At 46.5% G+C, this 22,868-nt stretch overlaps 1 protein-coding gene across 2 annotated transcripts in view; it reads left to right on the top strand.

Annotated features, from left to right (window-relative positions):
- The window catches only part of SCAI (suppressor of cancer cell invasion), a 455,550-nt gene that overhangs the window by 312,386 nt on the left and 120,296 nt on the right, over window positions 1-22,868 (top strand). For both annotated transcript variants that reach the window (XM_063936887.1, XM_063936888.1), the window contains exons 8-9: window positions 1,337-1,489; window positions 1,908-2,009. In XM_063936887.1, coding sequence (XP_063792957.1) covers window positions 1,337-1,489; window positions 1,908-2,009 — 255 coding nt within the window. The remainder of the gene's footprint in view (window positions 1-1,336; window positions 1,490-1,907; window positions 2,010-22,868) is intronic.

Raw genomic sequence — 22,868 nt, 5'->3', positions numbered from 1 at the left:
TAGAGAGGCAGGGAGCCGGGGCGTCACGCCGGAGGTGTCGGATACAGGGAGCCGCGCTGCACACCGGACCAGTGCGGGTATGTACAGGGGCAGTACACCTTCTTATGCCAGCTGGCAGGTCACAGGAGCCACGGGTTAGGGGAAAACGGGTGTTTAAACAGGATTTCTATGGAGAGCTAGATCTTCCCACTGCTACTCCATGCCTGTCCAAGCCACGCCCCCCTTCGTTTTTTATTTTTAATACATTTGCGAAAATCTAAAAAAAATTGTGTCAAATTTTGAGGGGAAAAATTTATTTATTCCATTTTGGATAAGGCTGTAACATAACAAAATGTGGAAAAAGTGAAGGCTGTGAATACTTTCCGGATGCACTGTAAGTACTATGCATTGGCTTGTTCTGTTCCTGTCTTTTTTTTTTTGGTTCGATTTTCTGCATTTGAAGAGAATATTTCAATATATATAAAGAGATTATCCTGCATACGCATTATTTATTAAATAGTAGTACATTGTTTATCCTAGCTTCCAACAAGGCATTGGGGGGTCATTAAGGTGTGGTCCGATTTGCTATCACTGCTGCTTCATTGGAAGCAGCAGTGATAGCGCTATATGTAAATGCAGCAGGAGGCATCTATGACATGCAGACACCTCCTGCTGCACTAGTGATCTGACCTGCGTCCTAGGACACAGCATCAGATCAAAGCATCCAACATCAGGCGACTTGCACCCATGGTGCCACGCAAGCCGTCCATCGCAGAGGCCAGGAAGTCGACATGCTACGACAGAGATCCCTAGCCTCTTCCCTCCCCTTAAACGGTGGTGGCACACCTCTGTTTTTCCAAACGGAGCCCATTGCTGTCCACTCCCCACCCCTGAAACAGCATCATACTGTCAAATTAACAGTCTAGTGCCGGCCTGCATCCTATGCTGCAGGACCCTGCGCATTCGCAGAGTACCGAAAATCAGTACTTTACGCCGATTGTCTCAGGTGCACACTGATTGACCCCCTGCATTCCTTTTAAACGTTCTGTTTTCATCTAGTGATGATCTGGCATTTAATTTTATGAAGTGGTAGCTACCGTGGGCTGATGAACTGTAAGAAAGTTCAGAAGCTTCCCAGCTATTCCCTCATGAGTGGGTCACAATCATTTATTTCACACTGCCTTCAGATCCACTCTCCTGTGATTTCCATGAATTTTTGTCCTGATTAATGTATCGGTATTAATGCTTACTGCAAACTTCGCATGGAGCAGTCAGGCATGTCATTGATCTCTGATAGGCAGAGGCCTCCTACAATTGCAGACGGTTCATTATATTTATCTTCTCTCTCTGGTGGCAGGCAGACCCCGTGATGGTTTTGAATGATGACAACACCATTGTAATAATTTCAAATCGTCTGGCGGAGAGCACCGGACCTGTGCTGGAACAGGGCATGGTGGTGGGACAGCTAATGCTGGCTGATGCTCTCATCATCGGCAACTGCAATAATCAGGTGATGAAGCTCTGTCAAGATATTCAGGGCAATGTAGGCCTGCTCTATGAGGAACAAAATATGTATTTTTTGTTAGGGCAATAATGTTTGCGCTTTAGTTATGGGAATGTCTCGTCTTCAGAGACCTATGACAGTAGTACTTGACCTGTGGGCCAGACATGTCTTTTTCCTTTACTGTTACTGATGGATGACATACAATGCTCAGGTCAGATGGGCAGAAACTTATTATTTTGCCATGAAAGAATAGTTACTGATAATCTGTATTAAATGGCAGAACTACCTCTAGACCCACCCTTGCTGTAGGATATGTGTTGTGCAGCCCTAGTTGGAATATATGTTCTAAAAGCCCCCAAAAAATCTTATCTGGTTCAATCTTTTCGTTTGATTGTTTATCTCGCTGATGTATGTTCCATTTCAGGTGAAGTTCAGTGAGCTGACAATTGACATGTTCCGAATGTTACAAGCTTTGGAGAGAGAACCAATGAATCTCACTTCTCAGATGAATAAACCAGGATTGCAGGTAATTCAGGCTGAATGCATCATTCGATGAAAGGGTAAACATGTCCTCAGTGAAATAGTTTTTTAATATTTATATATTTTTAGTGAATTATTTAGAATTTTGATGGTGCTGTTTTTTTGTTGTTGTTTTTTATTGATGACATAGGGGTATATTCAATAAGAGTCGGATCCATTCCGACATACAGTTGTGGGAATGGATCCGACAACCCCTATTCAATGGACGGCCAAATACGAATTTGTCGGAAAGGGGGCCAAAACCTGTCGAATTTAGCCCCATTTTCGACAGAAGCACGTGGATTGCCGGCTATTCCGCCGATCCATGTGTTTTCCGACAAGTCAGGAATTCCCGACATGTCGGAAAAAAATAAGTCCCTATTGAATAGGTCAGAACCCCTTCCGACCTATTTCTGTCGGAAGCTGCCGTCTTTCCGACAAGATGGCAGCTTCCGACAGTTATTGAATACACCCCTTAATTGTCACTTCAAGTCATTCATTCAGGTGTTTTCAACAAGTTTTGCAGAAAATCTAATCAATTTGAAAAGCTTCTGCTTAATAATTACCACTATCGATAAGTATCGATATCATTATAGAGATAAATTTCCTAAAATGTCGTAGATTGCGCAATTCGTCTTTTTTTTTTTTTTTAAGTGATTTTAAAAAATAAATAAATCATTTATAGCTGCAAAGTGTAACTGGGGTATTCTTTTAGACAGTTTGATACTGTGCAAACACCAAGAGAGCAGCCTACAAGGAAAATGCAAACCCCACGGAGTCTCTCTCCAAAAAACTCCAAACAATAATAGGCGTAAATAGAAGGGTTGGGGATGCGTTCCTTCTGGCGCTATAGACACAATCAAATAAGTGAAATTACAGCCACAAACTTAGTTGTGCATTAAAAAAAACAAATATAGGTGTAAATAATATCCCTTATCTTAAAATAGATATCCAGATTTGTTCTCAGTAGGTATGATTATTCCATTCATAAGTTCACATGTGAAAAAAAGAAAAGGGTATCATGTGTAGTACAGTTACAACAATTTTAATACTGACATACAATCATGACACATAGAACAAAACATGTGAGGACTGGCACTGTCCTATGCGGAGGAGAGTCAGAATAATTACCAGCAGGTCTGAGAACCAATAATAGCTCTCAAACAAGTTCTTTAAAAGTTCCCAATCGCCTCTCCGGAAAAAGCAGACTGGAGCCCGTTCCTGGTAATAATTCAGCAGTCCAGATGTAATAGTAGAAGCTGCACTGTGGACCCCTCAATAACCAACGCGTTCCACCAGCTTTGCTGCAGGTCTTTTTCAAGGTGAGATGAGGGGCAGTCTGTTAGTCCAGAATTTAAATCACTGTTCAACCAATCCTGGTTCTAATAGATTAAACACAGTTGTGTACATTACTCCAGTTGTCATGGATACAGAGGTCCAATCATGATTGCGTCGAGTCACTTCCGGGATTCTATACTCATAGTTTCCCATATTGACATCCAAAGGCTCTCGCCGCCCGCATCTGCCAGCCGGAAATCACTGTCCGTTTCCGCCCACCCGATCCGGCTACATCCGCCGTCCGGATCCGGAAGTCCCGGCCGTCAGCTTCCGCCAACCACGCTACTCGCGTCCTCGCCAACCGAAGCTAAAAGTCCTATAGCTTTTTATGGCTCCCGTTTCTGCCAGCCATCCTGATCGCATATTAGCCAACCAGACCCGGAAGTGTCCCTCCGCAAACATCTCAGACCTCACGTATCTCATATTTCATACAGGTTACGTGCATAGTTGTAAACTTTGAGAATAAAAGCATAAGTGAATGTTTATTTCTCTAACGTCCTAAGTGGATGCTGGGGACTCCGTCAGGACCATGGGGAATAGCGGCTCCGCAGGAGACAGGGCACAAAAGTAAAAGCTTTAGGATCAGGTGGTGTGCACTGGCTCCTCCCCCTATGACCCTCCTCCAAGCCTCAGTTAAGATTTTGTGCCCGGCCGAGAAGGGTGCAATCTAGGTGGCTCTCCTAAAGAGCTGCTTAGAGTAAAAGTTTTGTTAGGTTTTTTATTTTCAGTGAGTCCTGCTGGCAACAGGCTCACTGCTACGAGGGACTTAGGGGAGAGAAGTGAACTCACCTGCGTGCAGGATGGATTGGCTTCTTAGGCTACTGGACACCATTAGCTCCAGAGGGAGTCGGAACACAGGTCTCACCCTGGGGTTCGTCCCGGAGCCGCGCCGCCGACCCCCTTGCAGATGCCGAAAAGTGAAGAGGTCCAGAAACCGGCGGCAGAAGACTCTTCAGTCTTCATAAGGTAGCGCACAGCACTGCAGCTGTGCGCCATTGTTGTCAGCACACTTCATAGCAGCGGTCACTGAGGGTGCAGGGCGCTGGGGGGGGGCACCCTGGGCAGCAATGATAGTACCTTATTCTGGCTAAAAATACATCACATATAGCCCCTGGGGGCTATATGGATGTATTTAACCCCTGCCAGGTCTCAGAAAAACGGGAGAAGAAGCCCGCCGAAAAGGGGGCGGGGCCTATTCTCCTCAGCACACAGCGCCATTTTCCCTCACAGAAATGCTGGTGGGAAGGCTCCCAGGCTCTCCCCTGCACTGCACTACAGAAACAGGGTTAAAACAGAGAGGGGGGGCACTTATTTGGCGATATGTATATATATATATTAAAATGCTATAAGGGAAAAACACTTATATAAAGGTTGTCCCTGTATAATTATAGCGTTTTTGGTGTGTGCTGGCAAACTCTCCCTCTGTCTCCCCAAAGGGCTAGTGGGGTCCTGTCCTCTATCAGAGCATTCCCTGTGTGTGTGCTGTGTGTCGGTATGTGTGTGTCGACATGTATGAGGACGATGTTGGTGAGGAGGCGGAGCAATTGCCTGAAATGGTGATGTCACTCTCTAGGGAGTCGACACCGGAATGGATGGCTTAATTAAGGAATTACGTGATAATGTCAACACGCTGCAAGGTCGGTTGACGACATGAGACGGCCGGCAAACAAATTAGTACCTGTCCAGGCGTCTCAAACACCGTCAGGGGCTGTAAAACGCTCATTTACCTCAGTCGGTCGACACAGACACAGACACGGACACTGACTCCAGTGTCGACGGTGAAGAAACAAACGTATTTTCCTTTAGGGCCACACGTTACATGTTAAGGGCAATGAAGGAGGTGTTACATATTTCTGATACTACAAGTACCACAAAGAAGGGTATTATGTGGGGTGTGAAAAAACTACCTGTAGTTTTTCCTGAATCAGATAAATTCAATGAAGTGTGTGATGATGAGTGGGTTTCCCCCGATAGAAAATTATTGGCGGTATACCTTTTCCCGCCAGAAACACCCTTTAGGGTGGATAAGGCGCTCACACGCTTATCAAAACAAGTGGCGGTACCGTCTCCAGATAGGGCCGCCCTCAAGGAGCCAGCTGAGAGGCTGGAAAATATCCTAAAAAGGTATATACACACATACTGGTGTTATACTGCGACCAGCGATCGCCTCAACCTGGATGTGCAGCGCTGGGGTGGCTTGGTCGGATTCCCTGACTGAAAATATTGATACCCTTGACAGGGACAGTATTTTATTGACTATAGAGCATTTAAAGGATGCATTTCTATATATGCGAGATGCACAGAGGGATATTTGCACTCTGGCATCAAGAGTAAGTGCGATGTCCATATCTGCCAGAAGATGTTTATGGACACGACAGTGGTCAGGTGATGCAGATTCCAAACGGCACATGGAAGTATTGCCGTATAAAGGGGAGGAGTTATTTGGGGTCGGTCCATCGGACCTGGTGGCCACGGCAACAGCTGGAAAATCCACCTTTTTTTACCCCAAGTCACATCTCAGCAGAAAAAGACACCGTCTTTTCAGCCTCAGTCCTTTCGTCCCCATAAGGGCAAGCGGGCAAAAGGCCAGTCATATCTGCCCAGGGATAGAGGAAAGGGAAGAAGACTGCGGCAGGCAGCCCATTCCCAGGAACAGAGCCCTCCACCGCTTCTACTAAGTCCTCAGCATGACGCGGGGGCCGTACAGTGCGGTGGGGGGTCGTCTCAAGAGTTTCAGCGCGAAGTGGGCTCACTCGCAAGTGGACCCCTGGATCCTACAAGTAGTATCCCAGGGGTACAGATTGGAAATTCGAGACGTCTCCCCCTCGCAGGCTCCTGATGTCTGTTTTACCAACGTCTTCCTCCGACAGGGAGGCAGTATTGGAAACAATTCACAAGCTGTATTCCCAGCAGGTGATAATCAAAGTACCCCTCCTACAACAAGGAAAGGGGTATTATTCCACACTATATTGTGGTACTGAAGCCGGACGGCTCGGTGAGACCTATTCTAAATGGATAATCTTTGAACACTTACATACAAAGGTTCAAATCAAGATGGAGTCACTCAGAGCAGTGATAGCGAACCAATAGGGTGTCCCTGGACATCAAGGTTGCTTACCTCCATGTCCCAAATTGCCCTTCTCACCAAGGGTACCTCAGGTTCGTGGTACGGAACTGTCACTATCAGTTTCAGACGCTGCCGTTTGGATTGTCCACGGCACCCCGGGTCTTTACCAAAGTAATGGCCGATATGATGATTCTTCTTCAAAGAAAAGGCGTCTTAATTATCCCTTACTTGGACGATCTCCTGATAAGGGCAGGGTCCAGAGAACAGTTGGAAGTCGGAGTAGCACTATCTCAAGTAGTTCTACGACAGCACGGGTGGATTTTAAATATCCAAAATCGCAGCCGTTTCCGACGACACGTCTGCTGTTCCTAGGGATGGTTCTGGACACAGTCCAGAAAAAGGTGTTTCTCCCGGAGGAGAAAGCCAGGGAGTTATCCGAGCTAGTCAGGAACCTCCTAAAACCAGGAAAAGTGTCAGTGCATCATTGCACAAGAGTCCTGGGAAAAATGGTGGCTTATTACGAAGCGATTCCATTCGGCAGAATCCACGCAAGAACTTTTCAGTGGGATCTGCTGGACAAATGGTCCGGATCGCATCTTCAGATGCATCAGCGGATAACCCTATCTCCAAGGACAAGGGTGTCTCTCCTGTGGTGGTTACAGAGTGCTCCTCTTCTAGAAGGCCGCAGATTCGGCATTCAGGATTGGATGCTGGTGACCACGGAGGCCAGCCTGAGAGGCTGGGGAGCAGTCACACAAGGAAAAAATTTCCAGGGAGTGTGATCAAGTCTGGAGACTTTTCTCCACATAAATATACTGGAGCTAAGGGCAATTTACAATGCTCTAAGCTTAGCAAGACCTCTGCTTCAAGGTCAGCCGGTATTGATCCAGTAGGACAACAACACGGCAGTCGCCCACGTAAACAGACAGGGCGGCACAAGAAGCAGGAGGGCAATGGCAGAAACTGCAAGGATTTTTCGCTGGGCGGAAAATCATGTGATAGCACTGTCAGCAGTGTTCATTCCGGGAGTGGACAACTGGGAAGCAGACTTCCTCAGCACAACCTCCACCCGGGAGAGTGGGGACTTCATCGGGAAGTCTTCCACATGATTGTGAACCGTTGGGAAAGACCAAAGGTGGACATGATGGCGTCCCGCCCGAACAAAAAACTGGACAAGTATTGCGCCAGGTCAAAAGACCCTCAGGCAATAGCTGTGGACGTTCTGGTAACACCGTGGGTGTACCAGTCGGTGTATGTCTTACCTCCTCTGCTTCTCATACCCAAGGTATTGAGAATTATAAGACGTAGAGGAGTAAGAACTATACTCGTGGCTCCGGATTGGCCAAGAAGGACTTGGTACCCGGAACTTCAAGAGATGCTCACAGAGGACTCATGGCCTTCTGCCGCTAAGAAGGGACTTGTTTCAGCAAGTACCATGTCTGTTCCAAGACTTACCGCGGCTGCGTTTGACGGCATGGCGGTTGAACGCCGGATCCTAAGGGAAAAAGGCATTCCGGAAGAGGTCATTCCTACCCTGGTCAAAGCCAGGAAGGACGTGACCGCACAACATTATCACCACATGTGGCGAAAATATGTTGCGTGGTGTGAGGCCAGGAAGGCTCCACGAAGAAATTTCAACTCGGTCGATTCCTGCATTTCCTGCAAACAGGAGTGTCTATGGGCCTCAGATTGGGGTCCATTAAGGTTCAAATTTCGGCCCTGTCGATTTTCTTCCAGAAGAATTGGCTTCAGTTCCTGAAGTCCAGAAGTTTGTCAAGGGAGTACTGCATATACAACCCCCTTTTGTGCCTCCAGTGGCACTGTGGGATCTCAACGTAGTTCTGGGATTCCTCAAATCACATTGGTTTAAACCGCTCAAATCTGTGGATTTGAAATATCTCACATGGAAAGTGACCATGATGTTGGCCCTGGCCTCGGCCAGGCGAGTGTCAGAATTGGCGGCTTTGTCTCACAAAAGCCCATATCTGATTGTCCATTCGGACAGGGCAGAGCTGCGGACTCGTCCCCAGTTTCTCCCTAAGGTGGTGTCAGCGTTTCACCTGAACCAGCTTATTGTGGTACCTGCGGCTACTAGGGACTTGGAGGACTCCAAGTTGCAAGATGTTGTCAGGGCCCTGAAAATATCGGTTTCCAGGACGGCTGGAGTCAGGAAAACTGACTTGCTGTTATCCTGTATGCACCCAACAAACTGGGTGCTCTTGCTTCTAAGCAGACGATTGCTAGTTGGATGTGTAGTACAATTCAGCTTGCACATTCTGTGGCAGGCCTGCCACAGCCAAAATATGTAAATGCCCATTTCACAAGGAAGGTGGGCTCATCTTGGGCGGCTGCACGAGGGCTCTCGGCTTTACAACTTTGCCGAGCTGATACTTGGTCAGGGGCACACCCTGACTGAGGAGGACCTGGAGTTCTCTCATTCGGTGCTGCAGAGTCATCCGCACTCTCCCGCCCGTTTGGGAGCTTTGGTATAATCCCCATGGTCCTGACGGAGTCCCCAGCATCCACTTAGGACGTTAGAGAAAATAAGAATTTACTTACCGATAATTCTATTTCTCGTAGTCCGTAGTGGATGCTGGGCGCCCATCCCAAGTGCGGATTGTCTGCAATACTTGTACATAGTTATTGTTACAAAAATCGGGTTATTATTGTTGTGAGCCATCTTTTCAGAGGCTCCGCTGTTATCATGCTGTTACCTGGGTTCAGATCACAGGTTGTACAGTGTGATTGGTGTGGCTGGTATGAGTCTTACCCGGGATTCAAAATCCTTCCTTATTGTGTACGCTCGTCCGGGCACAGTATCCTAACTGAGGCTTGGAGGAGGGTCATAGGGGGAGGAGCCAGTGCACACCACCTGATCCTAAAGCTTTTACTTTTGTGCCCTGTCTCCTGCGGAGCCGCTATTCCCCATGGTCCTGACGGAGTCCCCAGCATCCACTACGGACTACGAGAAATAGAATTATCGGTAAGTAAATTCTTATTTTTCAACTCCTATCCGGATGCACTAAAAACAAAAAATAAAAACAGCATAAATTAGCTTAACATTAAATATCAAAAATATTAAAATGCCATAAAAGGAAAAAATCATAAAAACCATTTTAACTCAAAATCATTATTCAATCCAGATGGATGCAATGTGTTAAATTCATATATAGCCTGCATTTCTGATTACATGTTTTAAAGAGCTATTGTGATAAATTTTAAAATGATTAGACAAAGCATGTGTGGTTAGGCCATTTTTTATGTTTCTGCAATGCTCACTTATCCTTATTTTAAGTGGTCTGGTAGTATGTCCAATATAAAATAAATGGCAGGAACATTTGATAAAATATAGAACATTCTTGACATTGCAAGTAATGAAATCATAAATTTTAGCAGTTTTTCCATTAATGCATACTGTATCTAACTTTTTTGAGCCGTCATTTTTAATTTCCCTGCACCCGATACATATCCCACAACGGTGGAACCCTTTTGTTAGTATCCTGCCTTCTCTTCTTTTCGGGGGGAGATAGTTTCTTACCAGGGAGTTTCTTAAATTCGGGGCTTTTCTATAAATAAAAACAGGACGGTCCGGAATCATATTGCCGACCACTGGGTCCTCCTTTAAGATATTCCAGTTTTTTCTAAACTACCTTTCTAATAACTTATGTTTTGTGTTAAAACTGGTAATAAAAGCCCATTCATAATTCTTTTTCCTGATTCTTTGTGGTTTTGATTCGTTATTTAAAAGAGTTTTTCTATCTAGTGACTCCACATCAGACATAGCTTGCTCAATCTTTTCTCTATCATAACCAATTTTTTCAATTCTGCACTTTAAATCATTCGCTTGTTGATAATATACATTATCATTCGTGCAGTTTCTTTTCCATCTTTTTAATTGACCATATGGAATTGAATTTAGCCAATTCGGATGATGACAACTATTTATATTGATGTAGGCCTGAGAATCTGTCTGTTTAATAAAAGTTCTGGTACAGAATTTCCCATCATCTTGTGAGAGGGTGATGTCTAAAAAGTTGACCTTCTTGTAATCTATACTGAACGTTAACTGTATATTTAAATCATTTTCATTTAAATATTTGCAAAACAAATCCAGGGTTTCCCTATCCCCTCTCCAAATAAAAAGGATATCATCGATATACCTTCTCCAGGACACCAGGTTCGCTCCAAAAGGGTTCTGGGTCCAGATACAATCTGCTTCCCATTGACCCATGAAGATGTTTGCGTAGCTTGGAGCGAACCTGGTGCCCATAGCTGTACCGACCTTCTAGATAAAAAAATGCCTTTCTACCATAAAATAATTATTATTCAAAATAAAATGAAGTGCTGTTGTGCAGGGCATTCGTGACTGCTCTAATTCCAGCCTGATGAGCAATAATAGAATAAAGTGACTTAACATCAGCCGTAACTAATATTAAATTCTCTTCCCACAGAATCGTGGATAGAAGATTCAAAAGATCTTTTGTATCCTTTAGGTGTGAAGTATTTTTTAACACCAACGGCTGCAAAAAATAATTGATATACTCCGATAAATTCGCTGTTATAGACTCTATTCCAGAGACTATTGGCCTACCCGGGGGGTTGGTAGGGTCTTTGTGTACTTTAGGGAGCAGGTACATGGTCGGCACTATTGGTTTCTCATTTATGAGAAATTTCACCTCCCTTTCCTCCAATACACCTAGGTCACTAAATTTCTTCACAAGTTCTTTAAAACTTATATTGATCCTCTCTGTGGGATCCGACCTAAGTTTTTGATAAGTATAGCAGTCTACTAAATGGGTATCTATACCCTTCGTGTACCACTCCCTATCCATTACCACTACCCCCCCCCCCCCCCCCCCTTTGTCCGCAGGCTTGATGACTATTTCTGTGTTCTGTTTTAAATCCTTTAGTGCTGTCCTCTCTTTTGAGGTTAAATTGTGTTTTATTCCTGTGAGTTAAATTCTCTAACATCTTCCTGTACCAATTAGCAAAAAGTGTCAATAAAATTCCCCTTAACGTGTGCAGGATAAAAGACGGACTTCGGTTTAAAAGGTGTGTAGTCCGTCATTTCCGTATTACCCAATTCCTCTACTGATTCTTTTGATAAAAATAATTTTTCAATGCATAATATCCGTATAAATTTATGGATATCAACAAAAGTCTCCATATGGTCAATTAAAAAGATGTAAAGAAACTGCACGAATGATAATGTATAACATCAACAAGCGAATGATTTAAAGTGCAGATTTGAAAAAAGTGGTTATGATAGAAAAAAGATTGAGCAAGCTATGTCTGATGTGGAGTCACTAGATAGAAAAACTCTTAAATAACGAATCAAAACCACAAAGAAACAGGAAAAAGAATTATGAATGGGCTTTTATTACCAGTTTTAACACACAACATAAGTTATTAGAAAGGTAGTTTAGAAAAAACTGGAATATCTTAAAGGAGGACCCAGTGGTCGGCAATATGATTCCGGACTGTCCTGTTTTTATTTATAGAAAAGCCCCGAATTTAAGAAACTCCCTGGTAAGAAACTATCTCCCCCCCCCCCCCGAAAAGAAGAGAAGGCAGGATACTAACAAAAGGGTTCCACCGTTGTGGGATATGTATCGGGTGCAGGGAAATTAAAAATGACGGTTCAAAAAAGTTAGATACAGTATGCATTAATGGAAAAACTGCTAAAATTTATGATTTCATTACTTGCAATGTCAAGAATGTTCTATATTTTATCAAATGTTCCTGCCATTTATTTTATATTGGACACACTACCAGACCACTTAAAATACGGATAAGTGAGCATTGCAGAAACATAAAAAGTGGCCTAACCACACATGCTTTGTCTAATCATTTTAAAATGTATCACAATAGCTCTTTAAAACATGTAATCAGATTTGCAGGGTTTAGATTAATTAAATGTACCAATAGACAAAAGGATATCATGTCAATTTTGGCAAAAAAAGAAATGCAGGCTATATATGAATTTAACACATTGCGTCCATCTTGATTGAATAATGATTTTGAGTTAAAATGGTCTTTATGATTTTTTCCTTTTTTGGCATTTTAATATTTTTGATATTTAATGTTAAGCTAATTTATGCTGTCTTTATTTTTTGTTTTTAGTGCATCCGGATAGGAGTTGAAAATAAACATTCACTTATGCTTTTATTCTCAAAGTTTACAACTATGCACGTAACCTGTATGAAATATGAGATACGTGAGGTCTGAGATGTTTGCGGAGGGACACTTCCGTGTCTGGTTGGCTAATATGCGATTAGGATGGCTGGCAGAAACGGGAGCCATAAAAAGCTATAGCACTTCCGGCTTCGGTTGGCGAGGACGCGAGTAGCGTGGTTGGCGAAAGCTGACGGCCGGGACTTCCGAATCCGGCCGACGGACGTAGCCGGATCGGGTGGGCGGAAACGGACAGTGATTTCCGGCCCCGGCTGGCAGATGCGCCCTGGGGTAGCTGGCGGAAGTGGGCAGCGAGAGCCTTTGGATGTCAATATGGGAAACTATGAGTATAGAATCCCGGAAGTGACTCGACGCAATCATGAATGACCCTCTGTATCCATGACAACTAGAGTAATGTACACAACTGTGTTTAATTAATCTATTAGAACCAGGATTGGTTGAACAGTGATTTAAATTCTGGACTAACAGACTGCCCCTCATCTCACCTTGAAAAAGACCTGCAGCAAAGCAGGTGGAAACGCGTTGGTTATTGAGGGGTCCACAGTGCAGCTTCTACTACTACATCTGGACCGCTGAATTATTACCAGGAACGGGCTCCAGTCTGCTTTTTCCGGAGAGGCGATTGGGAACTTTTAAAGAACTTGTTTGAGAGCTATTATTGGTTCTCAGACCTGCTGGTAATTATTCTGACTCTCTTCCGCATAGGACAGTGCCAGTCCTCACATGTTTTGTCCTATGTGTCATGATTGTATGTCAGTATTAAAATTGTTGTAACTGTACTACATATGATACCCTTTTCTTTTTCTCTGACGTCCTAGTGGATGCTGGGAACTCCGTAAGGACCATGGGGAATAGCGGCTCCGCAGGAGACTGGGCACAAAAGTAAAGCTTTAGGACTACCTGGTGTGCACTGGCTCCTCCCCCTATGACCCTCCTCCAAGCCTCAGTTAGATTTTTGTGCCCGGCCGAGAAGGGTGCACACTAGGGGCTCTCCTGAGCTTCTTAGTGAAAGTTTAGTTTTAGGTTTTTTATTTTCAGTGAGACCTGCTGGCAACAGGCTCACTGCATCGAGGGACTAAGGGGAGAAGAAGCGAACTCACCTGCTTGCAGAGTGGATTGGGCTTCTTAGGCTACTGGACACCATTAGCTCCAGAGGGACCGAACACAGGCCCAGCCTCGGAGTCCGGTCCCAGAGCCGCGCCGCCGGCCCCCTTACAGAGCCAGAAGCAAGAAGAGGTCCGGAAAATCGGCGGCAGAAGACATCCTGTCTTCACCAAGGTAGCGCACAGCACTGCAGCTGTGCGCCATTGCTCCTCAGCACACTTCACACTTCGGTCACTGAGGGTGCAGGGCGCTAGGGGGGGGGGCGCCCTGAGCAGCAATAAAAACACCTTGGCTGGCGAAAATACATCACATATAGCCCCCAGGGCTATATGGATGAATTTTAACCCCTGCCAGATTCCACATAAAAGCGGCAGAAAAGGCCGCCGAGAAGGGGGCGGAGCCTATCTCCTCAGCACACAGGCGCCATTTTCCCTCACAGCTCCGCTGGAAGGACGTCTCCCTGACTCTCCCCTGCAGTCCTGCACTACAGAAACAGGGTAAAAAAGAGAGGGGGGCACTAATTAGCGTAATATTAACAATATAGCAGCTATAAGGGGGAAAAACACTTATATAAGGTTATCCCTGTATATATATAGCGCTCTGGTGTGTGCTGGCATACTCTCCCTCTGTCTCCCCAAAGGGCTAGTGGGGTCCTGTCCTCTGTCAGAGCATTCCCTGTGTGTGTGCTGTGTGTCGGTACGTTGTGTCGACATGTATGAGGAGGAAAATGATGTGGAGGCGGAGCAATTGCCTATAATAGAGATGTCACCCCCTAGGGAGTCGACACCTGAGTGGATGAGCTTATGGAAGGAATTACGTGACAGTGTCAGCTCTTTGCAAAAGACAGTTGACGACATGAGACAGCCGGCTACTCAGCTTGTGCCTGTCCAGGCGTCTCAAAAGCCATCAGGGGCTCTAAAACGCCCGTTACCTCAGATGGTAGATACAGACGTCGACACGGATACTGACTCCAGTGTCGACGGGGAAGAGACAAACGTGACTTCCAATAGGGCCACACGTTACATGATTGAGGCAATGAAAAATGTTTTACATATTTCTGATAATACCAGTACCACTAAAAAGGGTATTATGTTCGGTGAGAAAAAACTACCTGTAGTTTTTCCTGAATCTGAGGAATTAAATGAGGTGTGTGATGAAGCGTGGGTTTCCCCCGATAAAAAACTGATAATTTCTAAAAAATTATTGGCATTATATCCTTTCCCGCCAGAGATTAGGGCGCGTTGGGAAACACCCCCTAGGGTGGATAAAGCACTCACACGCTTATCAAAACAGGTGGCTCTACCCTCTCCTGAGACGGCCGCCCTTAAGGATCCTGCTGATAGAAAGCAGGAGGGTATCCTAAAATGTATTTACACACATACTGGTGTTATACTGCGACCAGCAATCGCCTCAGCCTGGATGTGCAGTGCTGGGTTGGCTTGGTCGGATTCCCTGACTGAAAATATTGATACCCTAGACAGGGACAGTATATTACTGACTATAGAGCATTTAAAAGATGCATTTCTATATATGCGTGATGCACAGCGGGATATTTGCCGACTGGCATCAAGAGTAAGTGCGCTGTCCATTTCTGCCAGAAGAGGGTTATGGACGCGACAGTGGTCAGGTGATGCGGATTCCAAACGGCATATGGAAGTATTGCCTTATAAAGGGGAGGAGTTATTTGGGGTAGGTCTTTCAGACCTGGTGGCCACGGCAACGGCTGGGAAATCCACATTTTTACCCCAGGTCGCCTCTCAACATAAGAAGACGCCGTATTATCAGGCGCAGTCCTTTCGTCCCCATAAGGGCAAGCGAGCGAAACGCTCCTCATTTCTGCCCCGGGGCAGAGGAAGGGGAAAAAGGCTGCAACAGACAGCCAATTCCCAGGAGCAGAAGCCCTCTCCCGCTTCTGCCAAGTCCACAGCATGACGCTGGGGCTTTACAAGTGGACTTAGGCACGGTGGGGGCACGTCTCAAGAATTTCAGCGCGCAGTGGGCTCACTCGCAAGTAGACCCCTGGGTCCTTCAGGTGGTATCTCAGGGGTACAAATTGGAATTCGAGACCTCTCCCCCTCGCCGTTTCCTAAAGTCTGCTTTACCGACGTCTCCCTCCGACAGGGAGGCGGTATTGGAGGCCATTCACAAGCTGTATTCTCAGCAGGTGATAATCAAGGTACCCCTCCTGCAACAGGGCAAGGGGTATTATTCAACGCTGTTTGTGGTACCGAAGCCGGACGGCTCGGTGAGACCTATTTTAAATCTGAAATCCTTGAACACTTACATACAAAGGTTCAAGTTCAAGATGGAGTCACTCAGAGCAGTGATCGCGAACCTGGAAGAAGGGGACTATATGGTGTCTCTGGACATCAAGGATGCTTACCTCCATGTCCCAATTTACCCTTCTCACCAAGGGTACCTCAGGTTTGTGGTACAGAACTGTCACTATCAGTTTCAGACGCTGCCGTTTGGATTGTCCACGGCACCCCGGGTCTTTACCAAGGTAATGGCCGAAATGATGATACTACTTCGAAGAAAAGCCGTCTTAATTATCCCTTACTTGGACGATCTCCTGATAAGGGCAAGATCCAAGGAACAGTTAGTAGTCGGAGTAGCACTATCTCAAGTAGTGTTACGGCAGCACGGGTGGATTCTAAATATCCCAAAATCACAGCTGATTCCGACGACACGTCTGCTGTTCCTAGGGATGATTCTGGACACAGTCCAGAAAAAGGTGTTTCTCCCGGAGGAGAAAGCCAGGGAGTTATCCGAGTTAGTCAGAAACCTCCTGAAACCAGACCGGGTCTCAGTGCATCAATGCACAAGGGTCCTGGGAAAAATGGTGGCTTCCTACGAAGCGATTCCATTCGGCAGATTCCACGCAAGAACATTTCAGTGGGATCTGCTGGACAAATGGTCCGGATCGCATCTTCACATGCATCAGCGGATAACCCTGTCCCCAAGGACAAGGGTGTCTCTCCTGTGGTGGTTGAAGAGTGCTCATCTTCTTGAGGGCCGCAGATTCGGCATTCAGGACTGGGTCCTGGTGACCACGGATGCCAGCCTGAGAGGCTGGGGAGCAGTCACACAGGGAAGAAATTTCCAGGGCTTGTGGTCAAGCCTGGAAACGTCACTTCACATAAATATCCTGGAACTAAGGGCCATTTACAATGCTCTAAGCCAAGCAAGACCTCTGCTTCAGGGTCAGCCGGTGTTGATCCAGTCAGACAACATCACGGCAGTCGCCCACGTAAACAGACAGGGCGGCACAAGAAGCAGGAGGGCAATGGCAGAAGCTGCAAGGATTCTTCGCTGGGCGGAAAATCATGTGATAGCACTGTCAGCAGTGTTCATTCCGGGAGTGGACAACTGGGAAGCAGACTTCCTCAGCAGACACGACCTCCACCCGGGAGAGTGGGGACTTCATCCAGAAGTCTTCCACATGATTGTAAACCGTTGGGAAAAACCAAAGGTGGACATGATGGCGTCCCGCCTCAACAAAAAACTAGACAGGTATTGCGCCAGGTCAAGGGACCCTCAGGCAATAGCGGAGGACGCTCTGGTAACACCGTGGGTGTACCAGTCAGTGTATGTGATCCCTCCTCTGCCTCTCATACCCAAGGTACTGAGAATTATAAAACGGAGAGGAGTAAGAACTATACTCGTGGCTCCGGATTGGCCAAGAAGGACTTGGTACCCGGAACTTCAAGAGATGCTCACAGAGGACCCATGGCCTCTACCTCTAAGAAGGGACCTGCTCCAGCAGGGACCATGTCTGTTCCAAGACTTACCGCGGCTGCGTTTGACGGCATGGCGGTTGAACGCCGGATCCTGAAGGAAAAAGGCATTCCGGATTAAGTCATCCCTACCCTGGTCAAAGCCAGGAAGGATGTAACCGCACAGCATTATCACCGTATTTGGCGTAAATATGTTGCGTGGTGCGAGGCCAGGAAGGCCCCTACAGAGGAATTTCAACTGGGTCGTTTCCTGCATTTCCTGCAAACAGGACTGTCTATGGGCCTAAAATTAGGGTCCATTAAGGTTCAAATTTCGGCCCTGTCGATTTTCTTCCAGAAAGAACTGGCTTCAGTTCCTGAAGTTCAGACGTTTGTCAAGGGGGTACTGCATATACAGCCTCCTTTTGTGCCTCCAGTGGCACCCTGGGATCTCAATGTGGTTTTGGGATTCCTAAAATCACATTGGTTTGAACCACTTACCACTGTGGACTTAAAATATCTCACATGGAAAGTGGTAATGCTGTTGGCCCTGGCTTCAGCCAGGCGCGTGTCAGAATTGGCGGCTTTGTCCTATAAAAGCCCTTACCTGATTTTTCATACGGATAGGGCAGAATTGAGGACTCGTCCTCAGTTTCTCCCTAAGGTGGTTTCAGCGTTTCACCTGAACCAGCCTATTGTGGTACCTGCGGCTACTAGGGACTTGGAGGACTCCAAGTTACTGGACGTAGTCAGGGCCCTGAAAATATATGTTTCCAGGACGGCTGGAGTCAGAAAATCTGACTCGCTGTTTATACTGTATGCACCCAACAAGCTGGGTGCTCCTGCTTCTAAGCAGACTATTGCTCGTTGGATTTGTAGTACAATTCAGCTTGCACATTCTGTGGCAGGCCTGCCGCAGCCAAAATCTGTAAAAGCCCATTCCACAAGGAAGGTGGGCTCATCTTGGGTGGCTGCCCGAGGGGTCTCGGCGTTACAACTTTGCCGAGCAGCTACTTGGTCAGGGGCAAACACGTTTGCAAAATTCTACAAATTTGATACCCTGGCTGAGGAGGACCTTGAGTTCTCTCATTCGGTGCTGCAGAGTCATCCGCACTCTCCCGCCCGTTTGGGAGCTTTGGTATAATCCCCATGGTCCTTACGGAGTTCCCAGCATCCACTAGAACGTCAGAGAAAATAAGAATTTACTTACCGATAATTCTATTTCTCGTAGTCCGTAGTGGATGCTGGGCGCCCATCCCAAGTGCGGATTATCTGCAATACTTGTACATAGTTACTGTTAACTAATCGGGTTATTGTTGTTGTGAGCCATCCTTAGAGAGGCTCCTTTGTTATCATACTGTTAACTGGGTTCAGATCACAAGTTGTACGGTGTGATTGGTGTGGCTGGTATGAGTCTTACCCGGGATTCATAAATCCTTCCTTATTGTGTACGCTCGTCCGGGCACAGTATCCTAACTGAGGCTTGGAGGAGGGTCGTAGGGGGAGGAGCCAGTGCACACCAGGTAGTCCTAAAGCTTTACTTTTGTGCCCAGTCTCCTGCGGAGCCGCTATTCCCCATGGTCCTTACGAAGTTCCCAGCATCCACTACGGACTACGAGAAATAGAATTATCGGTAAGTAAATTCTTATTTTTTCACATGTGAACTTATGAATGGAATAATCATACCTACTGAGAACGAATCTTCTGGATATCTATTTTAAGATAAGGGATATTATTTACACCTATATGTGTTTTTGTTTTATGCACAACTAAGTTTGTGGCTGTAATTTCACTTATTTGAGTGTGTCTATAGCGCCAGAAGGAACGCATCTCCAACCCTTCTATTTACGCCATTTATAGCTGCAATTTGACACAAAATTCTAGTAGTACTGGCTCTTAAGCTAGGTACACACTATACAATTATCTGCCAGATTTGGCTGGTTGGAATGAAAATTTGGTGATGGAAGAGAGGAAAGGACAATCGACCATTTGCTCCTAAACACTGTAAAACGAACAAAACCTGTCGTTCACACAAATTATGCTGGCCATACATCAGGACGATATCTTTCCAACCAGCCAACTAGTTGGCTGGTTGGAAAGATAATCTGGCAGTGTGTGGGAGCAAACGATTATCATCCGTTTGCTCCCACACGCTGAAAAACGTCCAGAAACGGTCTGTCCAACTAGTTGGGAAAATCAAACCTGTTTGATTTTCCCAACTAATCGTTCAGGTGTAGGGGAAACTTTCCCCCCAACTGAACGATAAGTAGGTGGACACTGCCTGCTAGTGTCCGCCTACTTTTGTCTTTCGGACTGCAGGTGACCCTCTCTGCTTCATCCCCCTCCGGCTACTTCGTCCTCACCGCCCGCATCTTTCCTGCACCGGCCGCAGGGCCCGGCCACTGCACAGCCGCCAGCCCCACCGCACCGTCCATCTCTCTCCACACCGGCTGCCAGCCTGAAACCCCCTCCGGCCACCAGCTTCTGTCCCACGCCGGAACCACGTCACCGCCATCTCAACCATCCCGCCGCTGCCTTCTGTGCCGCCAGGCTCTATCCCCCTCCGGCCACCTTACCGCCCTCATCTTACCTGCACAGCCACCAGCCTCCCTCCACGCACCGGCCGTCAGCCTCCCGCACAGTTCATTTATCCCCCTCCGGTCACCAGCCTCTGTCCTGCGCCGGGATCTCCACACCGCCGCCTCGTCCATCCCGCCGCTGCCTTCAGTTGCAGGGACCGGGCACCTCAGCGCTGCCAGACTCCATCAGGAACCAGTCACCCCTTCCTCTCTGCCACCAGCCTCCATCCTCCACCGGCCGCAGAGAGGGCACAGCCTTCATCCTCCTGTGATATACACACATACACTGATACACACACACATATATATACACTGACACACATACACTGTGACACACACATATATACACTGTGACACACACATATATACACTGACACACGTATATACTGTCACATACATATACACATGCTGACACACACATATATGACACATGTACACTGTGATACAAACATACACTGTGATAGACACACATATATACACTGTGATAGACACATATATACACACTGTGACATGCACGCACTGTGACATGCACGCACACACACACTGAAATGCACGCACACACACTGTGACACGCACGCACACACACTGGGACATGCACACACACACATTGGGACATGCACGCACACACTGACACGCACGCACACACACATACTGTGACACGCACACACACACTGACACGCACGCAAACACACACTGTGACACGCACGCACACACACTGACACACGCACACACACTGTGACATGCACGCACACTGTGACAAGCACACACACACTGACACGCACGCACGCACACACTGACACGCATGTGCACACACATACTGTGACACACACGCACACACTGTGACACGCACACACTGACACGCACATACACACTGTGACACGCACGTACACACTGTGACACGCACACACACACACACTGACACGCACGCACACACTGACACGCATGTGCACACACATACTGTGACACACGCACACACTGTGACACGCACGTACACACTGACACGCACACACACATGCACACTGTGATACACACTGACACGCACATGTTTACACACTGAAACGCACGTGTTTACACACTGACACGCACATGTATACACACTGACACGCACATGTATACACACTGACACGCACATGTATACACACTGACATGCATACACACTGACGCATACACACTGACACATATATATATATATACACACACACTGACACACGTACACTGATATACACATATATATATATATATATATATATATATACATACACACACTGACACATGTACACTGATACACACATATATACAGTGTGATAGACACACATATATACACTGTGATAGACACGTACTGTATAGACACTGTGACACTCATACACTGTGATATACACACACATACTGACATACATATATACACACTGTCACACACACACACACACACACACACACACACACTGTCACACACACACTGAGACACATCTATATACACTGACACACTCACATATACTGTCACACATATATACACTGATACACACATATGTAAACTGTGATACACACACATACACTTTGATACACATTTATGTACACTGTGACACACTCATATACACTGGTATACACACATACTGTCACACCCACATACACTGACACACACACACACACACACACACACACACACACACACACACACACACACACACACACACACTGTGACACACAAGTATATACACTGTGACACACACACACACACACACACACACACATACTGTCACACACATATATACACACTGTGACACATATTGTCACACACATTTGTAAGGCTGTAATTGTGTGTGTGTAGAGGGGGCATGAAAATATATTTAACCAAAATACAGATACCTAGTAGCGTGAATGGATGTTTCAAGTATGTGGATTAAGTGGATGTGAAATTAATCAATAAATTGGTTCAGTTGCGACGGACCCCAGAGATTTATCTGCACAGGTTTCAATTAATAGGGAAAGCTAAAACAAATTTCTCTGACGTCCTAAGTGGATGCTGGGACTCCGTAAGGACCATGGGGATTAGCAGCTCCGCAGGAGACTGGGCACAACTAAAGAAAGCTTTAGGACTACCTGGTGTGCACTGGCTCCTCCCACTAAGACCCTCCTCCAGACCTCAGTTAGATTCTTGTGCCCGGCTGAGCTGGATGCACACTAGGGGCTCTCCTGAGCTCCTAGAAAGAAAGTATATTTAGGTTTTTTATTTTACAGTGAGATCTGCTGGCAACAGACTCACTGCAGCGAGGGACTAAGGGGAGAAGAAGCGAACCTACCTAACAGGTGGTAGTTTGGGCTTCTTAGGCTACTGGACACCATTAGCTCCAGAGGGATCGACCGCAGGACCCGACCTTGGTGTTCGTTCCCGGAGCCGCGCCGCCGTCCCCCTTACAGAGCAGAAGCATGAAGAGTCCGGAAAATCGGCGGCAGAACACTTCGGTCTTCACCAAGGTAGCGCACAGCACTGCAGCTGTGCGCCATTGCTCCTCATGTACACCTCACACTCCGGTCACTGATGGGTGCAGGGCTCTGGGGGGGGCGCCCTGAGGGCAATATATGACACCTTGGCTGGCAAATCTACATCATATATAGTCCTAGAGGCTATATAGATGTAAAATTACCCCTGCCAGTATTCCAGAAAAAGCGGGAGAAAGTCCGACGAAAAAGGGGCGGGGCTTCTCCCTCAGCACACTGGCGCCATTTTTTCTTCACAGTGCAGCTGGAAGACAGCTCCCCAGGCTCTCCCCTGTAGTTTTCAGGCTCAAAGGGTTAAAAAGAGAGGGGGGGCACTAAATTTAGGCGCAATATATGTATACAAGCAGCTATTGGGAAAAATCACTCAGTTA

The sequence above is a fragment of the Pseudophryne corroboree genome, chromosome 8 (genome assembly GCF_028390025.1).
Source record: "Pseudophryne corroboree isolate aPseCor3 chromosome 8, aPseCor3.hap2, whole genome shotgun sequence".
Lineage (NCBI taxonomy): Eukaryota > Metazoa > Chordata > Amphibia > Anura > Myobatrachidae > Pseudophryne > Pseudophryne corroboree.
Note: the sequence above shows the minus strand (reverse complement) of the source record. Positions and strands in the feature narration are given on the sequence as shown.